General features: G+C 39.3%; 1 protein-coding gene across 2 annotated transcripts; it reads left to right on the forward strand.

Moving 5' to 3' along the window:
- Positions 1–17,732: 17,732 nt before the first annotated feature.
- On the forward strand, positions 17,733–20,789 carry mterf2 (mitochondrial transcription termination factor 2). Of its 2 annotated transcripts, none has more exons than XM_055033382.1 (2): positions 17,733–17,776; positions 19,273–20,789. In XM_055033382.1, the coding sequence occupies exon 2, from the start codon at positions 19,302–19,304 to the stop codon at positions 20,427–20,429; it is 1,128 nt and encodes a 375-aa protein (XP_054889357.1). In that variant the 5' UTR covers positions 17,733–17,776; positions 19,273–19,301; the 3' UTR covers positions 20,430–20,789. The 2 variants fall into 2 exon arrangements, with proteins under 2 accessions (XP_054889357.1, XP_054889366.1); XM_055033391.1 differs by lacking the exon at positions 17,733–17,776 and adding an exon at positions 17,897–17,917.
- The last annotated feature ends 2,191 nt before the right edge of the window (positions 20,790–22,980 follow it).

Consider the following 22,980-nt stretch of genomic DNA (forward strand, 5'->3'; position numbering starts at 1 on the left):
ATCATTTTCTTACTAAGTAAACCCTTCATGGTCCCCTCAGGCATTATGGATGCAGACGATGTTGTTCCTGTGAGTATAAAAATGTTTAATCACGGGGCAAGGTTGTTTATCATAGGGCGTTGTTTTCAAATTGAACTGAATCAGATATTAAAAGGAAAGACACATCTTCATGTGAGATGTACAAATAACATAGCTAAATACACATTAAGATGCAGAAAGGGTAAACGATCCAAGAGGAAGGAAAGGCTGGCTGTTTTTTTTTATCACAGTTAAATGTTTCAGACAAAGATAACCCATGTATATTGAAATTTACATTTGCAAATGATGATTTTAATTGCACCAGCCCCGGCACTGTGTAGAAGCTCAAGTTAGAGCCTCCTGCTAATTGAATTCTGATACATTCGTGACTCCAGCAGCTTGACAGCTTCTTCAGGTGCTGAAGCAGCAAAGCTCCCCAACACTTTCACACTATCACCATCCTATTATCACTAACATGTTTGAATAGTAAGTGACTTGTAGTTGTGCAGCGTTTCAGCAAAGCTCTTTCAGACACACACATTCACACAAAGTTTGCCGATGGTGGCAAGCTACTAGACAGGCTGCGACGCGCCTTCGCCCTCTGACAACCACCAGCAGTGAAGGCAGGTCAAAGGTTAAATGCTAAGTTTAGTTGGGGTTATCTGCCATTTTCTTTCAACCAGTAAATTTCTGTTTTCTGACCACCTAAGGAGGTCAGCATTGCACTTTTGTCATTTTCTGGAGTTATGTAAAATGGGGGGATTTTTGAATTATTTTGGTCTTGGAAATTCTGAAATTCATTTCTTCCCTTTTGATAAGGCAGAGGTGAAATCTTGAATTTATCAAATTAACTTTTTTTTTTTTACACTGAACCACTGAAGACATACATCTAAAGACCTCTACTGTCACAACACATCATGAAGTTGTGACCGACAAAGGGAGACCAACTTCATGATCTGGGTTGCTTTTATAAGAAATGTTTTTTACATATTTAATAAAACTGTCACCATGTTGTGACAGTTTAACATTAGACAGATAATCTGTGAACAGATTGATTGCCTCTTTCCTATGCTGCTATTTCTGCCTGAAGAAATGCACCGCTTCCAACCGCAAACAACCAGCCAGTGCCAGATGGAGTGTCTTAGTATTGTCAATCATCCTTGTGAACATGCTGCTAAATGTGCTGATGGTGAAGAGACACCTTATTGTGAAAGAAAAAACCCTGAATGCCGTTGTGTTAACATTTCTCCCAACAGGCTTTGCTGATGGGGAGCAGCTGTATGATAGCAAAGAGCAAAGGGGGAGAGAGGGTTGAGCAGCACGCGAATGGACATGACTGACAGCGCTAAGACCCTCCTTCTCGTTCTGACTGCTTGTTCTAGCACTGGGAGAACTGGGAAAAAGCAGAGCAGCTAAAATTTTGTCACAGATCATCTGTCTCACACTATACTGTCTCAACATAGTGATGGTTTCAATAAATATGTAAAAAAATAAAAATAAATAAAAACTTCACATACTGCAGCTTTATGGGATTTCTTGATTCAAAGTAAGGCATTAAAGTATAAAGAATGTGGTCACTCACTGTTAATTTATGCATTAATAATAAAGATAGCTTTTTGTTTCAAAGTACTTTCTTTTCCTTTAGGAAATAAAATAATTATTTGTGGGCTGCATCATGTATTTATTACGTTGGATTGCATTTGTTTAATAATCTGAAACATTTAAGTATAACAGAAAAACTGAAAACAGGAAAACCTTTAAGGGGGGCAAATACTTTATCTTGTCAATGTAATTGAATCTATTTTACTTACTTTACAACTTTGCTCTTCACACACAATTAGACTTTGATTAATGTAAGTTTTTAGTTATATGCATTGAAGATCCAGCCATTAACAATCTGAAATAATTAAGAGGCAGAAATCATTTTCCCTTTCATGGTTTATTACTTTTAGATCTATATTGACTTTAACTGTTGATTTTAAGACGTTTTCCGGGATTTACTCATAAGTGTGTTTCAAGAAACGTGGCCATGTGACGCCGATAAATAATATATATCAACTGGCTCTTCAGAGGAGCTGACTGACCCAAGCAGGGAACAGAATGGAAATTTGGTGTAATATAAATTCTTTAGAAAGTAACATACAATCAAACTCAATTATACATGAAATTTGTGCATTTTTTTTTTTTTGCTGCCGCCACATTTTTCTAAAATATGCTTCAGTACCAAGAGAAATAATATAATATGCAAAAGCAAAAATCACAGTTTTAAAGACTTTATTTACCTGTATGAAGTGGAAGGAGGGGATAAAGTGGCAATGAGTGGGTAAAATAGACATACAAATGACAGAAGTGATCCAAACAAGATTATGTGGGACTGGGGCTACGTTCAGTCGAGGTTGTCTTAAAGAAAGGTTGTGTCTCTGTGAATATATTGAGTTAGTGCTTCAGTTCTCCATTCCACTCATAGGTTTGGACCTTGCCAAGGAAACATTTTTACACTAATTGTTACAAGACAGGAGTCCAAAGAGGATAAAACAAACAAACAAACAAACAAAAAAAAAAGTTTTTACTTTGTCCTTGTTTAACTTGCTTATTAGCAATATTTGCGTCCTCCAGCAGGGTTTCATGTCTCTGCTGTTTTAATTTTGTGCATCAGGAGCCGAAATGTTTGGAAGAAATGAAGCAGGATAACAAGATTAAGAGGACTAAATGAAACAAGAATATTTGCTCTTCTTACCATAACTGAGTGATTGTTTTTGTTTTGTTTTTTGTCCAAAAAACATGGATCACATTGTAGTTATCTGTAAAGATTATTTGGCAAAGTCATGTGGCAGCAGAAAGAATTTACTTTTTATCACAAAATGTCTCAAACTGCATGAAACATTTGATGAAACTACATTTGTGTCTCACAATGAGAGAGAAAACTAGTACTATTTAACATGACTGCTTTTTGCTCCAGCTCTGTTTCCAGAAAACATAATGAGTTCCTGCAAAACCAGATCTTTGTCTTAAAATGTGTTTTTCAAGCTTTTTTCTAACAGCAGCAAAATAAAAGACAGTATTGCAACTGAAAGTGACATTAGCCTCAAAACTAGCCATTGCTTGACAAAATTCGAGACAGATGGCTTTGCGATACGATACACAGGGAAAGTATTTTTCTCCTTTGTTTTCTGAGGATATGAAGAAAGTTTTTTTTTTTTTTTTTAGTTACTCTTAAATATTTTAGATTCTCAAACAACCTGGATAAATAGAAAAGTCCATCAGCTGCTTGAGGCTTTATTGCCAAACAGATTCCCTTGAAAGGTGACAAAGGTGACCTCCCCTGTTATTTTTCCTCCTAATCTCTAGAAAATGAGCCAGCTGGTTACAAAAGGTTGGTAGTTTGGGAAATGCAGATGAGGATATTTATTTACTGAGTAGTTGTTGACTTTTATCATGAAAGAAAACGTAAATTTGTCCCGTTTGTTTATCCTTTTGAATTTTTTTAGGATATTGTTTAGAATATGTTAGTTTTTTCTTTCTTTTTGATTGATTCCAAGAGTAGATTTGTAGTACACAGACTTGAGTGATAAATTAAAAGAGTTTAACCGATGCATGGTTTCAACCTCCAATGATCTAACAGTGCAGTACATCGGTATCCTTTTGGGATTGTGTTGTAATTTAACACACAAAGACCAAGACAACGCCAGAGGCAGAATAATTTAAAGAACATTTCCAAGACCTTTGATGGCTGTCAAGAAAAAAACCTTAGAGGCAGCATTGAGCCTTGAGTTTTTGTGACCTGCTGCAACACAGCATGAAGTAATACCTTCAGATGTTTTAAGTGTGTATCACGATGTCTGATCTGTAACTTTTAATTCCAAAGCGATGTAAAGAAAATACTATAACAAGATCAGATTAGCTGTGTTTTTTCACAAAATTGTGAGTCAAACCTGATTTCCATTTCAATGATTTGCAGTAAAAATTGATCCAAACGTACTCTGATTGGAAACTAGTTTCTCGCTATTTCTTGACTGACATAAAAATCTGAAAAGAATTAATCAGAGCGTTTTCACAAAAAGCTCGTGCAGCCAAACTAGTCACCAGCCAGAGAATTCCCATCCTGCTCTCAAATTCTGCTGAGCTTATTTCGCTAAACTCAGGTGTTCGAGTGGAGGCGCTTTGCTGACAGGAGGGTGACTGATTTCTTCTGAGCGATGCACTGGATGTTGAGAGGAAGGAAGAATGTGGGACATGAGGGATGAGAGACTTGCAGAGATTACAGCGAAGGAAGAGCAGGAGGTGAAACGAGGAAGTTTGCCCACACCATCTGTGCATCAAAGGTGCAGCTCCGCCGGCTTGCATTAACAATACTCGACTGTGTTGTGATTGCTTCTGCTCTCTTGAATTTAGATGGTCTCATTTCCACTCTCTGGCGAAGTAAACTTTACCATTGTTTTATGTATTTCAGCTTTAATCTAACAGTATCTGCACATGAGTGAGCAAATTGGCTTTGTTGTTGTTGTTTCTTAAAAAGTATGCTACTCAAAACAAGAAAAGAAAAAAAAAAGGTTGGCTTCTTTTGGACAAACTTTGCTCCACTCAGTGAAAAGAGCTTTCTCTTTCTGTCAATAACAATACCCTATGGTGACCTCTATGCTTCTCACATCCCAGAATAAAACTTAAATGATTTAAAATGTATTGCTCAAATTCCATCCATCCTTTATCTGACAGGCTTGCAGGATTGTGAGGGGCGCCGTTGTCTATCTCCAGCGGTTCTATTGGTCAATTTGACCATTTAAAATGGTTCTCTTTTTGAAAAATTGACAGACTTTCAAAGTTTGACTCATAAAACATTTTGAAAAGTATGCGTTATTCACTCCGTTGTGTTGCTCTACCAGCTGAAATCCCAATAAAACATTGAAATGTGTGCTCGCAACGTTACAATTTCGGAAACATGCAAGGGTGTGAATGATTTTGCAAGGGATGGGATGGCTCTCAGAGGGGCCAGTTGGCTCACTGCTGGCTGATTGCTCTGTGCACCTGTTGCTAATCACTTCTTTCTGAAATACTTTGTCTACTCCGGGCTCTTTGCCATGGACCGTGCGTGTGCTACATGGCAGGCTGCCTATCGCACTCCATCTAAAGTTACACATTTGTGGATTGAGTTAATTGTCTTCTGAACGCCAGAGGCACCAAGAGGATCTTGGGAGTTTGCCGCTTGGTTTCTGGGCTGGAGCTTCAGAGCTTGTTTATTTTCCTGCTGCGCTCGTGGAGTGAATCTATCGAGTCCAGCTTCTGTTTAAATTCCAGTTGTTTTATCTGGCAAACACGTCCTCCGTAATCCAATAGTTACATCACATAAAGGAGGTGATGAAATATCACAACCTGACCGACTGGAACGCGTAACAGCATCTCAGGCCCCGTCCTCTGCAATTTCCAAGCTACAGTCTTCAAATGAAATCTATAAAAGCTTCAAAGGTTCCAGGTGAAGTCTGCTTTATTGAGAACATTCGGCTGGGCCAAGCTTCACTTGGATTACTCCTCTGTAAATAACAAACATAAATCCCCGTGGCTGCAATTCCACCAGACACAGCCACATGTCTGAGTAACAAACAGACAGCTATTAGAAAGGAAAAGCCCCAAGTGACTCATCTTAATCCTTTCTCACATATCTTTTCTGGCAGTTTGTGGACCTTTAGCCATCCCTCCTCCCTCTTTTCTCCCCCCAGCAACTTTGCTCTAAAACCAGCCCATCAGCGATGCTCTCTGGTGCATAATCAGTGCCATTAGTTCGAGTCGCCAGCACACTCTTAGACACGATGGCCAGACAGGAGCTCCGCTCTGTTTCTCTCCCTCTCTATCTCTTTATCCCACCAACTGTTTCACGCTCGCAGGGCTCGTAGCCATCACATTTGTTGGAGTAATGGACCTGGCAAATTACAGCAGATCGGCCCTCAGCAGGCTCAGCCTGGCAGCCACCAGGGAGCACGGAGCAGACGTGCTGATTCTACTGAACAAGAGCTCCCGATTGGACAAGCAGAACCGCCCCGGGAGCGTTCGCTGTCGGATGAGGCGAACTGAAATGCCTTGTGTCCAAAGAAAACTTTAGATAATCCTCCGATTGGTAGTCTAGTCACAAAACGGTGCGCCGTCTGCAGAACTGAACACAGTTGTGTCTCAGGTTTTGCCTGAATGCATGGATTATTTTACTAAGTTTTGTCATCTCTGCCATTGCAAAGGCTCCATCACTGTGCTTAAAGTTAAAACAAAGTGGCCTGTGAGTCCTGAGAAAGACACGCGCCCACTCCTCTAACACGCCCCCTCCACCCCCCACACACGCAGATGGTCTGAGGGATGCTGCAGCAATTAAGCCGATCCATTTAAAGTCTCCGACTGTAACAAGCTGAAGGAAGCCTGCTGCAGGAACTCGCTGTTCTCTGAGGCATGAACAATTCCTCGCCCTCTCTAGAGACTCCCAAGGGCTTTCTGTGTGACCGAGCCTTTTCTTAATTACACGTGAGAGCGGAAAACAGCTGCTTTACGGCCACATCAGTGTCTCCATTAGTCAACCCTCTGGAGGGCTGAGTGAAAAGCAAACCAGGTGATATAGAAAGCACTTTTTGTGCGTTCCTCCTCCTATTATCAGATTTCTCCAGCTAATTCAATTCAATTTATCTATATAATCCCAATTCACGAGAAATGTTGTCTAAAGGCACTTTACAAAAAGAAACTCTTTTCATTTACACATGTATTCCAGTTGATCTTATCAAACAGTGCAGTAAGCTCAGTGTGCTATTATAAATTAATTTTAAAAGTTTCTATCTAAGGAAACAAAGCTCTGAGTCACTGATTTGCAGCATTCACTCCTCCTCCAGAAACCTTTGTGAAGTGGAAGAAAAAGGAAATAGGGTTTGTTTTTGTTTAATTATATACAAATACAGATTACAGTGCAACATAACTTTGGAGCAACATCAGCAAGACCCGACAGTAATGACTCCATAGAAACTATTTTTATATTAAAAGCTGAAAATCTTAACGTATCTGAGTTTAGAACATTGTGCATTGAATCCTGATGCTGCATCTGAATCTGCACTGCACCAGAAACAACAATATTACCGAATTAAAACCAATAATACAATTTACATAAACCAGCAGAGCAAATATTTTTGAGCAAACATCATATTTCTTCCTGTGGTGTATTGGCACTGCTGTGGATCATAAATATCTATCCAGGTTCAGGAAGGTTAAATGTGTGGGAGTGATATGATTTTGCTGAAGCATAACATCTTAGATTTGTAAAATGCAAAACTCTCAGAAAACACCGGAGCTGTGACTTGACCGCTGAATCTCCCCCCCAAATAAAAGAGCTTCTTCCCACATAAAAAAAACACATGACAATGTCAAGACCTTGTAAAACATGAAATTTGTCTCTATCATCAAAACATAGACGTGATTTCTCGCTTGTGGAAATTTGGTCTAAATACGGCATCATTGTCTTTCCGTCACTTGGGGGCAGTGTGGGCAATACAGTAGAACATGATTTGTTATAATCTTCTATAAGAAATAGAAGATTTGTTCTATTTAAGCTACACAAAGCTTTTACGTTTTCTTAGAGCTGAACAGGCAAGAGTCATAATTCGCTATTTCCTGGAGGATTTAAATTACCAGTCATAATAAAATTTTGATGTTGTCTTTACCACATGTGCTGGTATATGACTGAAAACAATAGATTTGATGTCCTTCATACTAAAGAGGAAGAGAATCACTTCTGCATGTTGTTATAGTGCTCTAATTAGCTTGCTTTGGTGTGAAACGATGAGTCAAGAAACATGATTGCAATGCAAACACATGATGTGATGTGTTTGTTCTGTTGCACTGTAAATTAAAAACTAGCTTAGGAAATTTGAAATCGATTGCAAAACACTTCTAATGACAGACTCTGTGTATCTTTTTTTATCTTCTTTCACATCAGAGATAATTTTAGTTCAACCTCTCAGTGTTCTAACAGTAAAACAACAAAGATATGTATTTTAACATGTACAAAAATTCAATTCACAATGAAAGTGGGAATTCAGTTTTTTATTTATCAATTTAATTAGAAACAAAACAATGATGTACAACAGATGAAAATATATAAAAGGCAGTAGAAAAACAAAAAACTAAATCTCATAATATCCACCCTTCTTATCCCGAGGATACGTTCTAAGAGTAAAAATTTACCAAAATCCAAAATAAATGGTTACAGTTGTGTGCAGTTCAATACTTAAAAGCATAAAAATTAGATAAAAAAAGCAAACATTTCTCTAATATCTGAAAGTGTTTCAACAAACAAGTTTATAAAACTTAATCTATTTAATATTTATTGATGAAATTGTACATTTCATCTAAAACCACCCCCAAAAAGAACACGACACAGACTTAGCGGCCACACTGACTGAACCTGACAGTGGCTCAGACAAACTTCTGGAGATATCTTGTTCCAACAGCAAACGTTTCAAATGTTGTTACTTCATGATGTCTCACCACTTAAACAGATTTCACAATAACTTTTACATTATTCATGCTTCACATGACGTGCGGTCTGTTATTGTAAGGAAGCCTGAACCCAGTGTACTGACAACCCAGAGGGAGAGCAGAGGCGTTTCAGTGACCTCGCTGTGCAAGAGCTCTGGGAATACAGATTAACGACTGCTGCATAACAACTCTCCACATGCTGTTGATTAAGTGGATTATCAAGGTCTGTAAAGACAATGAGACCAGAATTTCTCCTCTCAGTTTTTAAGGTTTTGAAATTGAACATGCTTGGGTTACCAAATGATAAAGATGGTAAGAGGGTTCTGAGAAATGTTCAGATTTCTAGTTTGAAAGCATTTATGGGCTGCATGGTAGAGTAGTGGTTTGCACCATAGCCTTGCGGTAACATGCAAGATTTCTCCTTGATTCACAGAAATAATTTACAGCATATAGTACATAGTGGCACAAATCCCCCCCTTTCCCAAATGGGGGATCGGTTCACAATCTATTCACAAACAGTTGACTTGGAAGATTACACATAGCATTTCATGGGACAGTCACATTCTGTGGCAAAGAGATTGGACTGACCACCTGTGGATTTCTGTCTGCAGCGTTACTATTTGGCTGTAGGGTGAAAGCAGGACGAGAAAACAACAAAACATTTACTCTCTGTAAAGACAATTTACAAAAAAAAAAAAAAAAAAAAAAATGAAATTACTTTTGTTAGTCATCTTATATTATTGTAGTAAAAAAATGCAATTCAAATGTAAGTTTAATCGAAAACTAAACAACATTTAAATCAATTCAAATCGAATTTAACATTTAAAACTGAACCGAGTTTGCCTTTGGTTATCTAATTAATTCAATATTTCCGTTTTGGCCTTGTTATGTCATTATCCCAGCATTTAGGTGAAGGATGGAATAAACCCAGAGCAAATTTACACTCCATCTCCGGGTCAGAACATGTACACGCACACTGACATCTAAGATTCGTGTAGCGTTGCAGATTAAGTTTACAAATATGTTTTTGGACTTCTGAACACCACAGCACGAGGGGAAACCCTTGAGTTTGTTGTTTTGAATCAGTCAAATCTTTGTCTGCAGACAGGAAAAAACATGAGAAAATATAATTATATTTCCTCAATGCTGGCGCCAATTATTCTTTACACTGCAACACACCAGCAAAATTCTCAATTCTGACAATCCTGGATGTTTCACAAAACTATTTTTTTAAGAAAAAGAAGTGATGGTGTCTTTTCAGCAACTGTTAGCATTCTGTTAAACCATATAGACTTTGGAAAGTTTTGAAGATCCACTTCTTCTTATTTTGCATTGAGTCTTGCAGTAGTTGAAGCCTGAATACACTCTTGTTTGTTATCGGATATTGTTCTCCTCGTAGGTGTTGCCACTTGAACTCTAAGAATCTAATTACGATCTGTCATTTTTTTTTCTCTTCCCTGAAGCAAGCCAAGAAATGCCTCAACTTTCAAGCAGGTCAAACTGGTTTTTAAACATCACAGAGTCTCACAGAGCACGCAATGCCAGAGGAGACACCACACAGTACACTTAAAAGCTTAAGATGGAAGAGAAATAATTACTGCTTTGTCCTTTTTTTAGAAAGCTTTCCAAAATATTTTCAGGAACGAGAGACACTTTTGACGAGGAAATCACAATATGTGCTGATTTTCAGCATGAAGTCCTAAGTCCCTATTAAGAAAACTAAATAAAGAGTGTTAACAGAAACTGAAAGCATACACTTCAGTGAGTTTATTTACATACAACCAATGTAATCTAAAGACTTTAACACGAGAAATATTTTTACACAATCAAAGTTTATAGACAGGATGGTCAGATAAACCTAAAAAGTATTAAACTTTATCCTCAACATCTTGTTTTAAGCTCTCTTTACAATCAGAATCCATTTTATTTGCTTTGGTTCTGCTTTTGTTTTTCGCAACAGAAGATCGTCTCTTTTTCACTAACACTATGACAAAAGCTGCAACAAGTACAAGCCCCAGCACTGCTCCGAACACCGCCAATGCAACTTGAGATCCAGAGTCAGTTGTAGGGTCATTTGTGTCAGGTGTAGGGATATATCTACGTGAAGATCCAGATTTTAATATAAACTCCTGTTTAAAGAAGCACCTATCTGTGTCAATGGGTACATCTTCATTGAAGAAATCGTCATTCGTGCCTTCCTCATAATCATTTTCTTCAGCAGTGACGTCGTCCTGAAGTTGTTGCAAAACAACACACCTGTACATCCGTTCATCCTGTCTGCCCAGGTCAGAGATGGTCAGCAATCCAGAATTAGACAGTTCCACTCTACCCTCCAGGTCCTCTGGGACGGAGACAAGCTCATCAAATGAGTCACCGATGATTTCATAGATGTCTGCCTGCACATGGCGGAACCACTGGACTCTTTTAAGATCATCCAGGTCAGAAGTACATTCCAGTGTGATATTTGATTCTTCAATGACAACCTCTTTCGGCGATCCACTTTTGGGGCACAGAAACAAAGAGTACTCGATCTCAAATGTTGGAGCGATGCATGTGTAAGTCCCTTTGTGTTCATCAGAAATAACAGGGATGATTAAGGCCAAGCTGGATGGTTCTTTTCCAGCTGATATGTACAAGTCATTGTTTCCTGGTTCCCTGCTGTTAAATTGTCCCTGTGGCGTCTCCCACAACAGATTTTCACCATCACCACTACAATTTAGAACAACTCTTTCTCCTTTGGAGACATAAACCTCTTTACTGTCACTGTGGTCTGGAAGGTATAGGTTTTGGAAACCAAGGCAAGTCTCACCTTTGAAGACAGTGCAGTGAAACTGTGGAAGATTCTGGAACACAGTTTTATTCACCATGAGCGCAGCACCGTTTTCTCGGGCCTCCACAGAATCCTGCAGTTCTGTTATCGCCATCTCCAGTGAAACACTGCTGTCCAGCAGGAGTATGGGCTTGTAGTCAGGCTGTAGTTCCAGATACCAGCGCACAAAAGTTCCCTCCTGACCGACAGAAGAGATTTGGCAGTGAATCTCCGCTCCCCCTTCGCTATTCACTTTGATCTCTTCAGCTGAAATCTCTTCTTTGCACACGAAGAGCTGCTCCACATCATTGTTGACTATTGTATGATTCTGCCAGCATTCTCTCCTGTAGATCCCAGAGTCCAGGTGTGTGAGTTCATCTATCTGAATCCCAAACAGATGCTCGTCTTGATTCATTTGAATTCGACCCTTCAGGTCCATGGGGGGTGTGTTGGGCAGATCCCGGTTCGAGGAGTTACCCAGTAGCTGCTCTCCGCCTGGAGCAGATCTGTAAGCAACAAGATAATCCGCTCCAAAACAATAACCCATCACAACATTGCCGCCCTCCTCCCTAAACACGACCTCTGGCCCCTGACTGCAGACCCGACTGACAAGGAGGAAGAGAAGGGAAAGCAAAAGGTCTGTGATCTTTGTGCAGGTCATGTTGGTTGTCTTGTCTCTTCCAAATTACAACTGGGCTGAGCTTGTACAGTCTCTGCTTTATGTATCCACATTAGTACTTCACTTGTACCGCCTCCTAGTCATTGTGTTGTCTTCCTCTTTCTAAAGCAAACCCAGTGACACCCTCCCACACAAACAATCCAGAATTAGACAGAGGAGGGCTGCAGTGACAGGTGAAACTAAAATAAGGAAACACATTTTATCGTGACAAGCTCTTGTCAGGTCAGTCAATAAGTTCTCGTCTAGTTGGATTTTGATTAAGATTGTTGCTGTTTCGACAGGTTTTCACTCAACACCAGATCTACAGAGTCACCAAACGGGCTGTGGGAGTGGCTAAAGGTTTTCTGGAAAGACAGTTTCGTGCAAGCAAGCTTACTGGCACATTTGCAAATGCACGCAATATCTTTTTGTTTTTTTTTCTGTTTCTATTACTAAAAAACCATTGCAGGTTCATTGAGTCAACAGAACAATCTGAACTGAATCTAGATGTAGATACAAATCACATACTGGTTCAGCTTCCAGGAAGCTGTGAGTGTCTTATTTCAATTGTTGATGTAACGCAAGGAAACAGCCAGCTCTCAAACTTTTAGGTGATTTTCAAGTCTGATAAAGATTGGGAAACGTACACAAAAAAAGACGAATGAAAAATCTTTTTGTTAGAGTGCCAGTAAGAGCAGACACAGCTGCTCAGAAGTAATCTTAGATTTGGCCTTATTGAAACAGCATTTCTCGATGAGAGCCATGTTTCTGTGCTGAATCACTACAGAATTTGCACTTTCACTACACTGTGCCTTTAAATGGAAAGCATAGTTTTTCAAGTGGAAGGAGGTTTTCATTTTGTTACTGCAGTATTAAAGTCCACTTCGGCAAGATAGTGAAATTGCACTTTGCCCTTCAAGCATTTATTGATGTGATCTTGATAATAAAAAGTTAGAAAAAACGTACAAGTGGTAACATTTAAAAATGAATCGAAGTCCTCCGTATTGAAGTAAGTCAACACACAAAGTAAAATGTAGACTGAAATCTTCTATTTGAAGTTGTGCAAGATGAAAAATCATTTCAGTTTTTGTTTCTTCTTTATGCAGGCTCATAAAAGTTGAGAAGACAACTTGCATGACATGCACAATAAATAATTATATTTGTAACATCTAAAAGCTTCTAAATCTCCCTCTTTGTTTATGTGTGTTGGAAGTAGATTGTTTAAATTTAAGCCTCTCACATCTTTTCAAGGAAGGATATGAGTCATTATGTGTATAACTCAGCTTCAGTTTCTTTGTTCGGTGCAAGTTCATTTTCAAAGCTTTTAGCACCGAGCTAAATTTTGTTGCAGTTGCGGGTGCTGCAGTGGTTTAGGTGAAAAAGTACGAAGGTTATTTGTAGGCCTTGGTTCTGGTTCTGACTTGAACTGACATGACCTTTGTCTCATGTCTTCCCCCTCTCTCCTTATTTTTAATGACCACTCTCAAATAAAGAGCCAATAAAACCTTTTTTAAAAAAAGTCATGCTGCAGTTCCATAAGGAATTGCTACTTGTCCTGTTAAGTGACCAAGCTTGCTATCATTAGCTCAGATAAATAATAGTTCTGTGTGTAGAAATATCAAGCTTGTCTTTTATGACTCAGCCTTATTGATCATACCTGTCAAATCGAGTTATGAATGTTGTAAATCTATTGCTCTCAGGATGTCAAGGATACTGCCAGAGGATTCTGCTAGTATCAACAGGAAAACACTGAAGCTGCATTCAGAGGTTATTTCTACTGGAGTGGGAGACATAAAGCTCTCTCTTTTCACTATTGAAACGGATCAAGTCGACACAAATCCTTTGCCAGTATTGTTTTTTTATGAACTGGCACCACAGGAATGCACTATTCAGTAAGTTGTGCAACTCTTTGACTCCATTAGTCTCCAATCTTTTGGGGAGCTCTTTAAATTTTTGTAATAAAGGAAGGGGGGGGGAGTATCCATAGTATGCAGTGTGTACACCTTCACTTCTTAGTGGTATTTGACTAGCTCTGATTTTAGTGCGATGTTCTCCACATACTTGCTGGTGTTCGCACCTTCGCCTCACCAAGTTCATCCTTATTAAAAGATATCTCCTGACTGGATTGGTGTCTTTATATCCACTGACTATAAAGCTCAGATTGACTTTTTTTCTTGTTTGGGTTTGACATCAAAACAGCTGCTCCCCTCCTGGGTTGTTCATGGGCCAATCGGATGACTTCAGAGTTCCTCCAGGGCTGTAAGTGTGTGAAAAGAGTCCTCATTTATCACACTGACATCGGGAACAGTGTCAATTTTAAATTCAACCTGAGTTTCATCAGCCTTCAGCTACAGTTCACGATTCCCTTTTCTCGATTTTGCGACACTCAAAACGCACAAGATATGAGGTTTGTTTATCTTTTGTGTCTGTACGCTAGTTTACTAATTATCTGTGTCGACACACTCTGGCCCACTGCCCCATTTTATGACAGCCGTGACACACACTTTTCTTTGCAGCACAGATAACGAGATATTTTTAACATTTCCCACATTTATCTTAATTTCCCACTTATGTCTGTGTAGTTTTCTTTGCTGTGATTTTGAGTACAAGCACCTCTTTTTCCTTTTTTCTAAACAGATCCCTTCTCTTAGAATGAATAAATTCATGTGGTTGTTTTGCATGTTGATTTCTGTGTTGAACATAATGTACGTTTTCCCCTCTGATAACTAAGAAACAACACTTTTTTGTATGGACATGAAACTTTACACCTTGTGACAAAAGGGCGTCTGGTTATCTATTTACTTATCCTGCTATGCCATGTTAATATGTAATAAATTTTCCTTCTCATTTAACAAATCATAGTAATTTAAAGGCAGGTCAGTTAATTTTTAACTGGATGCTGAGATGTAAGAGTACAATAAACTAGAATTTTCAAACAGGGTATCAAAATGCAGCATTTTAATTGTCACTTTTATTATCCTTTGCCCTGTTATGGTTGTCAATGGTGGGATGAACTTACAATTGTAGCAGTAAAAGATGATTCATTCAGTTTCCGACTTGCATCCACTGAATATCTGCTCGTAATTCACGCAGAAAGGAGATAACATCACAAAAGCTTTTGTTGAGTGTACAAAATATTCTTACACTACAGAGAATGGACCTGCTGGTGTCTTGTTCTTCTTCTGGTTTACTGTTAGTTTTATGCCAGATAACAGTAAACCAGAAGACCCAGGATACACGCCATTCAACAAGATACACTTTTGTCTTGGCTGTTTAAAGAATATTTTCCCAAAAGTCTTTCTGATCATTATGAAAATCTCTCTCTGTATTTTGCTTGGGTCCTAAAGCCTTAAAGATTGCTTTGTTACGCTTTTCAGACTAGAAAATGTCTGAAAACTCATCTCATTTGCTTTTACATTTCTTCAAATCACCTCATAATATATTGCTTTTTAGCACCTATCAACCGACTTTATTAAATATAATTTAATTTATATTTAAATTTCTTAGCTTTTCAGGTTTAGCTGTAACCAACCCCAGTGTGTCAAGGGGAAATGAAATTACACAATTAAACTAAATCAATTATTTCTCAATTTAACAAAGGGAGTGAGACTCATTTTTCACACAAAGCCAAATTGCTTTGGGTGGTGTTTTTCAACCTACAATTAAAATCATCCCTCAAAAGCTAAATTTGGGATTTACAATAGAAGCTGTAAATTTGACAAATAGCCCCTCACATAGCTGTATTTGCTGTACAATATATCCTATATTCACAACACAGCCATTATTAAGCTTTATCTCTTATTTTTTCTTTTCACAAAGAGAAAGCGAAAGAAATTTAGAGCATGAGAAAAACTCGTACAAATCAGTTCAACAATGTCTGAGTCAAACAATTTTATTAGCTGGAAATTCCCGTACTTACCCAGATCCAATTGGTTGAATAGATCTGAAAAATATCCTTACATAACGAGATAGTGGAAACTTTGTGGCATGGGGAGGAGGGACAAGGTATTCAGACTACGCTGACAGGAATCTCCTGTTTTATTCAGTTTCTTTATTAGTGCCAGTTCTGTAATGTGGGAACGCTCTCTTAGACCTCACACAAAGATAGAGAAACCACAATAGGTCCACAAACAAACCACAAAAAGTCCTCATTTGTCAGAGCATCTTGACAGAGACCTGTAGTCTCTTCTATGTGAAATGATTATCTTTCTTTTTCTGTTCCTTTTTGATTTGTTTACTTTGAATGCATGTTTAAGTTTTTAAGTCCGCTGTAAAACGTCTCAATAAAAGCTATTGAAACAATTTGCAGGTTGAGTGGGAACATGACAAAAGATGTGTTTCTTTGATTCCACTCTAAAGAATTTCCCATGAAAGTCATGAAATCCACTGAGAGTGCTGAAACAAAACAGTCACATTTATCTCTTTATGTGTGGACATCTGTCCACACATAAAGTCTGAAATAAGTAAAATTTTACTAGCACATAAACTATAATGGACCCAGATACTCGCACAGCAGCAGCAGTTTGGCAGAGGCAACAGCTTGCAGAGCTGATGATCAAGCATCATGATTAAGCACCAACTGTGAAAAACTCTCCATGTGTTCGGCCCAATTCAGTCTGGCGCTGATTACACTCATCAGGACCCCTCGTGCTCCAGGGTTTGGAAACGCACCAACTGCAGTCTGAGATCCAAATTTTTTCTAAAATTATTTGATTACTGGACATATGGGGGAAAATAAATTAGCAGCGCTTTAAAAAAAGGTGAGAGTTGCAAAGTAGCATGAGGTATATTGGGGGAAAAAAATAATGAAGAGGGCTTTCTTTTTGCTAGTTAGCAAATTTTAAAATCCAATGTCGAGAATAGAAAAAGCAAACGTTACAAGTTGGGTGGTAATACTTATGCTAAGAAAGAAGAAATGTGTACTCCTGAAATTATATATATATATTTTCCCTTCTCACCCACCGCGGGTGGTTCTTATCCTCTGAGCTCGGGTCCTCTACCAGAGGCCTGGGAGCTTGAGGGTTCTGCGCAGTATCTTGGGTGTGCCAAGGACTGCACATTTCTGGACTGAGATGTCTGATGTTGTTCCTGGGATCTGTTGTAGCCACTGCTCCAGTTTGGGGGTTACTGCCCCGAGGGCCCCGATGACCACAGGCACCACTGTGGTCTTCACCTTCCAGGCCCTCTCCAGTTCTTCCCTGAGGCCCTGGTATTTCTCCAGTTTCTCGTGCTCCTTTTTCCTGATGTTGCAATAACTTGGTATTGCTACATCTACCACAACGGCTTTCCTCTGATGTTTATCCACTACGACAATGTCTGGTTGGTTCGCCATTACCATTTCCATATATATATATATATATATATATATATATATATATATATATATATATATATATATATATATATATATATATATATATATATATATAATATATTACGATATTCAGTGGATGCAAGTCGGAAACTGAATGAATCATCTTTACTGCTACAATTGTAAGTTCATCCCACCACTGACAACCATAACAGGGCAAAGGATAATAAAAGTGACAATTAAAATGCTGCATTTGATACCCTGTTTGAAAATTCTAGTTTATTGTACTCTTACATCTCAGCATCCAGTTAAAAATTAACTGACCTGCCTTTAAATTACTATGATTTAAGTTCTAATCAAAATAATAGTTTGTATTGGTTGCAGTTTCTGCGATACCTCTTTCTGCCACTGTGTGTCACTGTTTTCAGCCACACCAGAAATGTGTTTCATAACAAAACGTCACATCCTCTGACCGCTGCTAAAGGTAATTCATTTAAGTTACAAATGTTCTCCTGCATTACTCTTTACTTTAAGGCATTTCAACACTTCAGTGAAGTACATAGGGTTCTAAAGCTATCAAATCCAGCACATTACCTGGTCAAAGCGCCTCCTGAGGGAACCGGAGGTACTTTCGCGTCATCCAGCTGTTAGCTTCCCAGCAGAACTACATTCGTATTTATTGTGTGATAGGTTAAAAAGCGTGTCGGTTTTAAGTCATTGTTGGGTCAGAACAGACATTCGTGTTCGTTCACGTCATCTCCTTTAAGTCGATTAAACCGAAGAAAACCCCTCATGTCACATGAGGGTGCATGTTTTTATAAATGTAAGGTTGGCTTAACGCTGAGTGACAGGAATCAGCTTAGTGTAAAATAAATAAGCCACAGATGGGTTTATTTTTTTATTCATCATAAATTGTTTTTTTTTTTTTTTTGTTTTTTTTTTTTTTTGGAGATGTAATCACTGCCGGCTTAAAGTGTTGGTTCAGGATGATAGGGGTGGTTGTTTAGCTTACAGTGGGAAAAAAAATGCATCATGAGAAATTGCAGAGACGGGTTGAGTCCTTTCTGGTTAAACGGAGCGTAAGAGTACATGCTCCCCCTCCCCCACCTGATGCTGAGATCAGTAAGGTGATCTGAAAGAAAGCTATTCCACAGTGAATTGAGCTCTTCTATTCCATTGTCACTGCTGAGAAATACTGATTCAGAACTTTTTTCACACGTCTTTCCCAACAACACAAGGTTTGTGATGACGTGAAAACTGGGGAAAACCCCCCCCCCATAAACCCAAACCACTATTTATCACTCTTTTTAAGGAAAACCTGCTTTAAAGCTACAGTTAAAAAGCTATTTATATAACTCGTGAGCAGGTGAATGATATGAAGAATAGAAAATGAAATAAGAAAGTGACAAAAAAAAAAACAAACAGTGCCAAAAAGGTAAACAATATGTACAATAAAGTCAGCGATAAAAGGCACAAAATAAACAATGACAGGTCATGCTCACTGGATATTGAAAGCTGGCTTAAAAAGATGAGTTTTCAACAGCGATATGAAGTAATTTAAAGATCTAGACCACACAGAATAACGGGGACTGTTCCAAAGCCTAGGGGCTGCAGCTGAAAAAAAGAAAAATATGTATTAAAAAAAATAATAATTCTGCAGCTCAACAGACATGCTGCTCATTCTGTGTCTTTTTTTCCTAAAATGTTGAAGGTTCGTTAAAGATACATTTGGAAAGAGGTGAATGGTGACAATAAATGTCGATTTTCTTGTGAACAATACCAGCTCATCAAGCGATAGCCAAAGAAAATAATTCAGTTTATGTTATTTTATATTTATGTTGCGGTGAATGCAACATGACTTAAAGGAAAACCAAAGTACAGATAAAATGAGAAAGTGTGTTTATGACGACACCTGTTTGAAGCAGCTCTGATCACTGAGTGTCCTCATTTGATTGTTATTTTTATTGTCTTTTATCACAGCGACTGAGCAGCCAGAGGACTTTGTCTCAATGTTGCGGTTGATTGCAACATCCTTCTGCCTCCGATGTCAACATGTCCCACTTTTACTTTCAAACCTCAGGGCATGTTCAACACTCAGCTCTGTGGAAAATCAGCAGACTGTGGAAGATCTTTATGAGCTCTCTGTGGACATCCAGAAAGTTCGGAAACTTAAAGGATGGGTGCTACATCAAAATCCAGCCTACACTAAGGAGGTAGCCGGCCTGCTGAGAGACATGGGCGCCTCGACCCCCATCATCGCTCACATCTTGGCTGTTCACCCTGAGGCTGTACTCTGTAATCCGGAGCAACTGCAGGCCCAGCAGGAGCTGTGGATGTCTGTCTGTCCGAACCTCAGAGAGCTGATTGGTATCATTGAGAAATTCCCAGCCTCCTTCTTCTCTGCATCTAGTCACCTAGAAAACCAGTGGAAAAACATTGCTTACTTCCAGAGCCTGAACCTTAACAAGAGGATCATTACCAAACTCATGGCCAGCGCTCCACAGAGCTTCAGCAGGCCTGTTGAGCAGAACCAGCTGATGGTCTGCACCCTCCAACAGGCCTACACGGAGCTGGGTGGCGATGACGCCAACATGAGAATATGGCTGCAGAAGCTGCTGAGCCAGAACCCGTTTGTTCTGCTGAAGCCACCGGAGGTGCTGAGGCAGAATCTGCTGTTCCTCAAAGACAGAGGGTTCACCACCAGCGAACTCCTCCGTCTCCTCTCCAAACTGCGGGGCTTCGTCACCGATCTGAATCCGGACAGCATGTGTCAGACCCTGGCTTTCTCCCAGGAAACCATCGGCTGCTCTGACGCGGAGCTGAGGGAGATTATCCTCAAGTGTCCGGCTCTGCTTTACCATCCAGAATCCACTCTGGCAGAGCGCTTTGAGGGCCTCCTCAGCGCTGGGATCAGCATGTCTCAAATCATACAGACTCCAACCGTCCTGGAGCTAACCACGCAGATCGTAAATTACCGTATCCACCGCCTGAAGAGCCGTGGCTACGACGTTAGCACCGGGAGTCTGGACGTGATAAACGGTACCAAGAAAGACTTTGAGATGAACTTTGGGAAACTGCAGCTGCGTAGAGAGAGACCACTGTTTAACCCTGTTGCCCCTTTAAAAGGTGATGACTGAGCAGATGTTGGATTCACAAAAGCATGAACTGAAAATAATTCCTTGTAGTATATGGTTTTGATGAGTACTTTTTCATTTATGCCTGTATCACAATTCAGTGTCTTAAATCTAATGGTGTTCTTCATTTGCAGTTGGTTTTTCATGGTGTCAATCCAAAGTGCATCATTAGTTGCCTTAAATTATAAATTAAACAGTGACCTGGTGTGAATTTTCAAATCTAAGATTGAACCTGTGTAAGAAGTGAGCTGTACATTTTGCTCACAGTCATCTAAAGGTACAACTTAATGCGATTGCTTTCAATCTGCTGCCAAAGCTCCAATATTTTGGAATGCAAAGTGAAATAAACCCAATTAAAATATCCTTAGTGGGTTCTGTGTCATTATTTATGCTATCTTATTTGCTTGTTTGGGTTGTGTTTACCATAGGGAAAATTCATATTTCAACTTGTAGTTTGGACCAGAAAACAAACATCCATCCATCCATTTTCTGATCACCTTTCTCCCTAATGGGGTCGGGAGTTGCTGGTGCCAATCTCCAGCTGCGTTCCGGGCGAGAGGCGGGGTTCACCCTGGACAGGTGTTCAAACAACTTCAATTCATCAGAGTTTGAAGGAGTCAAAGTAACGTTTTATAACATCAGATTACGTCAACAACGGCTGAGCATGGTGGTGGCAGCATCATACTGAGGGTCAACTTTGCCAAGAATCCAATTCATTCAAGTTAATTGTACCAAATCTGATTCTAAAAACACAAGTTGTCTAATATTCACTCAGATTTTTTCATGTCTACGAAAGGCTTTTGATTCCTCTGTAACCAAAATGTAGTTGGGATGTATATAAATAATTCAATCTGTGTAAGCAAAATTTACATTAACGTCAGTTAAATTGTAGTTGTGAGAAGTGATTGAAGTTGATTGTTGCATTATTCTTCCGAATTCAAAAACTAAGTCTTTGATGTGCATAATGAGTGCATTTAAACTTCATTACATCTGTCTTCTCTTTTCATGTGCGCTGAGTTTAATGCTTAACAACCTTTTGCAAAAAGCTGCAGCCATGGACTCTGCAAGCTGATTTTCAGCTTACATCTGCCTCAGATTTCAAACCTTTTGAACTTAATCGTCATATCAATAACTGACATTAATATGTTGAAAGCTGGAGTGTTCTTTTTTTTACCGCAGCCACCAGAACAGGGTGATACTTTATTGTAAGCTGCTGCTGTAATTGCAGGAAATTATACTTATCTTTTGACTTAGGCATGTGGTTTTCCCAATTAAGCCTAACAGCACCGTGCTGTTATTACAGTGTAAATCTTTATTGGAAGAAATGAAGGGGAAAATGTGATGACAAAAAGACAAACGCAACGCCTTATTGATGTTTAACGGGGTTTTTTTTTTTCCCAGACAAAGGCTAGGGTTTTTTTTTTCCTGTTGAGAAAAAAATTTCACAGCTCATTAAAACATCTCACCGTTACAATAACTCCTCATAAAAACTCTGCTTGACATAACAGCGTAATGACAGACGTGCTGAGATGCTGTCAAATGTATTATTGAGCACAACTGAGGCTTTTCAGCCCATTTTATTTACAGCTGGAGTCTAATTTTTACAGGGCTCTCTGCAGCTCTTCCCCTGACTGAGAAAATATAGCTGAGTTTTATTGTTGCTCTGCAGATGGAAGGTCTTTATTATAAGATATTCAAGTGTCACTTAGTTATCGCTTTAATTAACTCGAAACATCGACATATGATAAGATTTGAGTCAGTAGTGGTTTATTTGAATGTGCTTCCAAGCTTTAATTTAGTGTTTGTTTGAACATAAAAGGAATTTTAGACCATTCATGAAAAACTGACCCTGATGTTTGACCCTATTCCTAAAAGGGTTTGTTGTCCCTAAATCTAAGATGCTTCTGAAAAGCTTTTGAGTGACGGCTGGATGTAAGAAATGCGGGTGGGGAGGGGGGGATGTCACACTGTGCATTGTCTGCATCAAGACGCCATGTTATAATGAATCTGCTGTGATGTTTGTGCCCATGCAAAGCCCTTGAAACACAAAGTGACTTTTTAATGAGAGCGAGCTTCTCCTCTAATGAAGCCACGACTTTACGCCTCGAGGTTCCCTCGCTCTCACGACGGGGGGTCACGACTGAGACAGAGGATGTGTGCCTCCAGAGTTGTGCGGTTGGACGTTAACAACTTCCACTTCCCATCTGCTGCCTTTCGGCATCACTCACTGCGGTCGTGTAGTCAGGATGATAGCCAGCGGGCAGGTGATGCAAAACTGAGTGCATCTGGAAATGAGACCAAGCCGAGCAGATGGATGTCTGACCACAGCTCATTCTTCCCACCGTTCACAACATGGGAAGCCTGAGGGGCAACAGCATTACCACCAGTACGCCACAGCTGTACTGGTGAAGGTCTCTAATTTTCACCGGCAGTAACTTTACCTCGCTACGCTGATTGGTTATGGCTTATGCCTGTCTTCAATGCAGAGCAATAAAAAACAAGGAGTTAATCAGGATGAGTCAAGGTGAGATGAGGCCTGAGGTATTTCTCACTT

This window comes from Poeciliopsis prolifica, unplaced genomic scaffold (genome assembly GCF_027474105.1).
Source record: "Poeciliopsis prolifica strain line A6 unplaced genomic scaffold, Auburn_PproV2 SCAFFOLD001, whole genome shotgun sequence".
Classification (NCBI taxonomy): Eukaryota; Metazoa; Chordata; class Actinopteri; order Cyprinodontiformes; family Poeciliidae; genus Poeciliopsis; species Poeciliopsis prolifica.

What these genes read in the sequence shown, in the direction of transcription:
- mterf2 (XM_055033382.1), top strand. Translation starts at nt 19,302, where the DNA reads ATGTTGCGGTTGATTGCAACATCCTTCTGCCTCCGATGTCAACATGTC.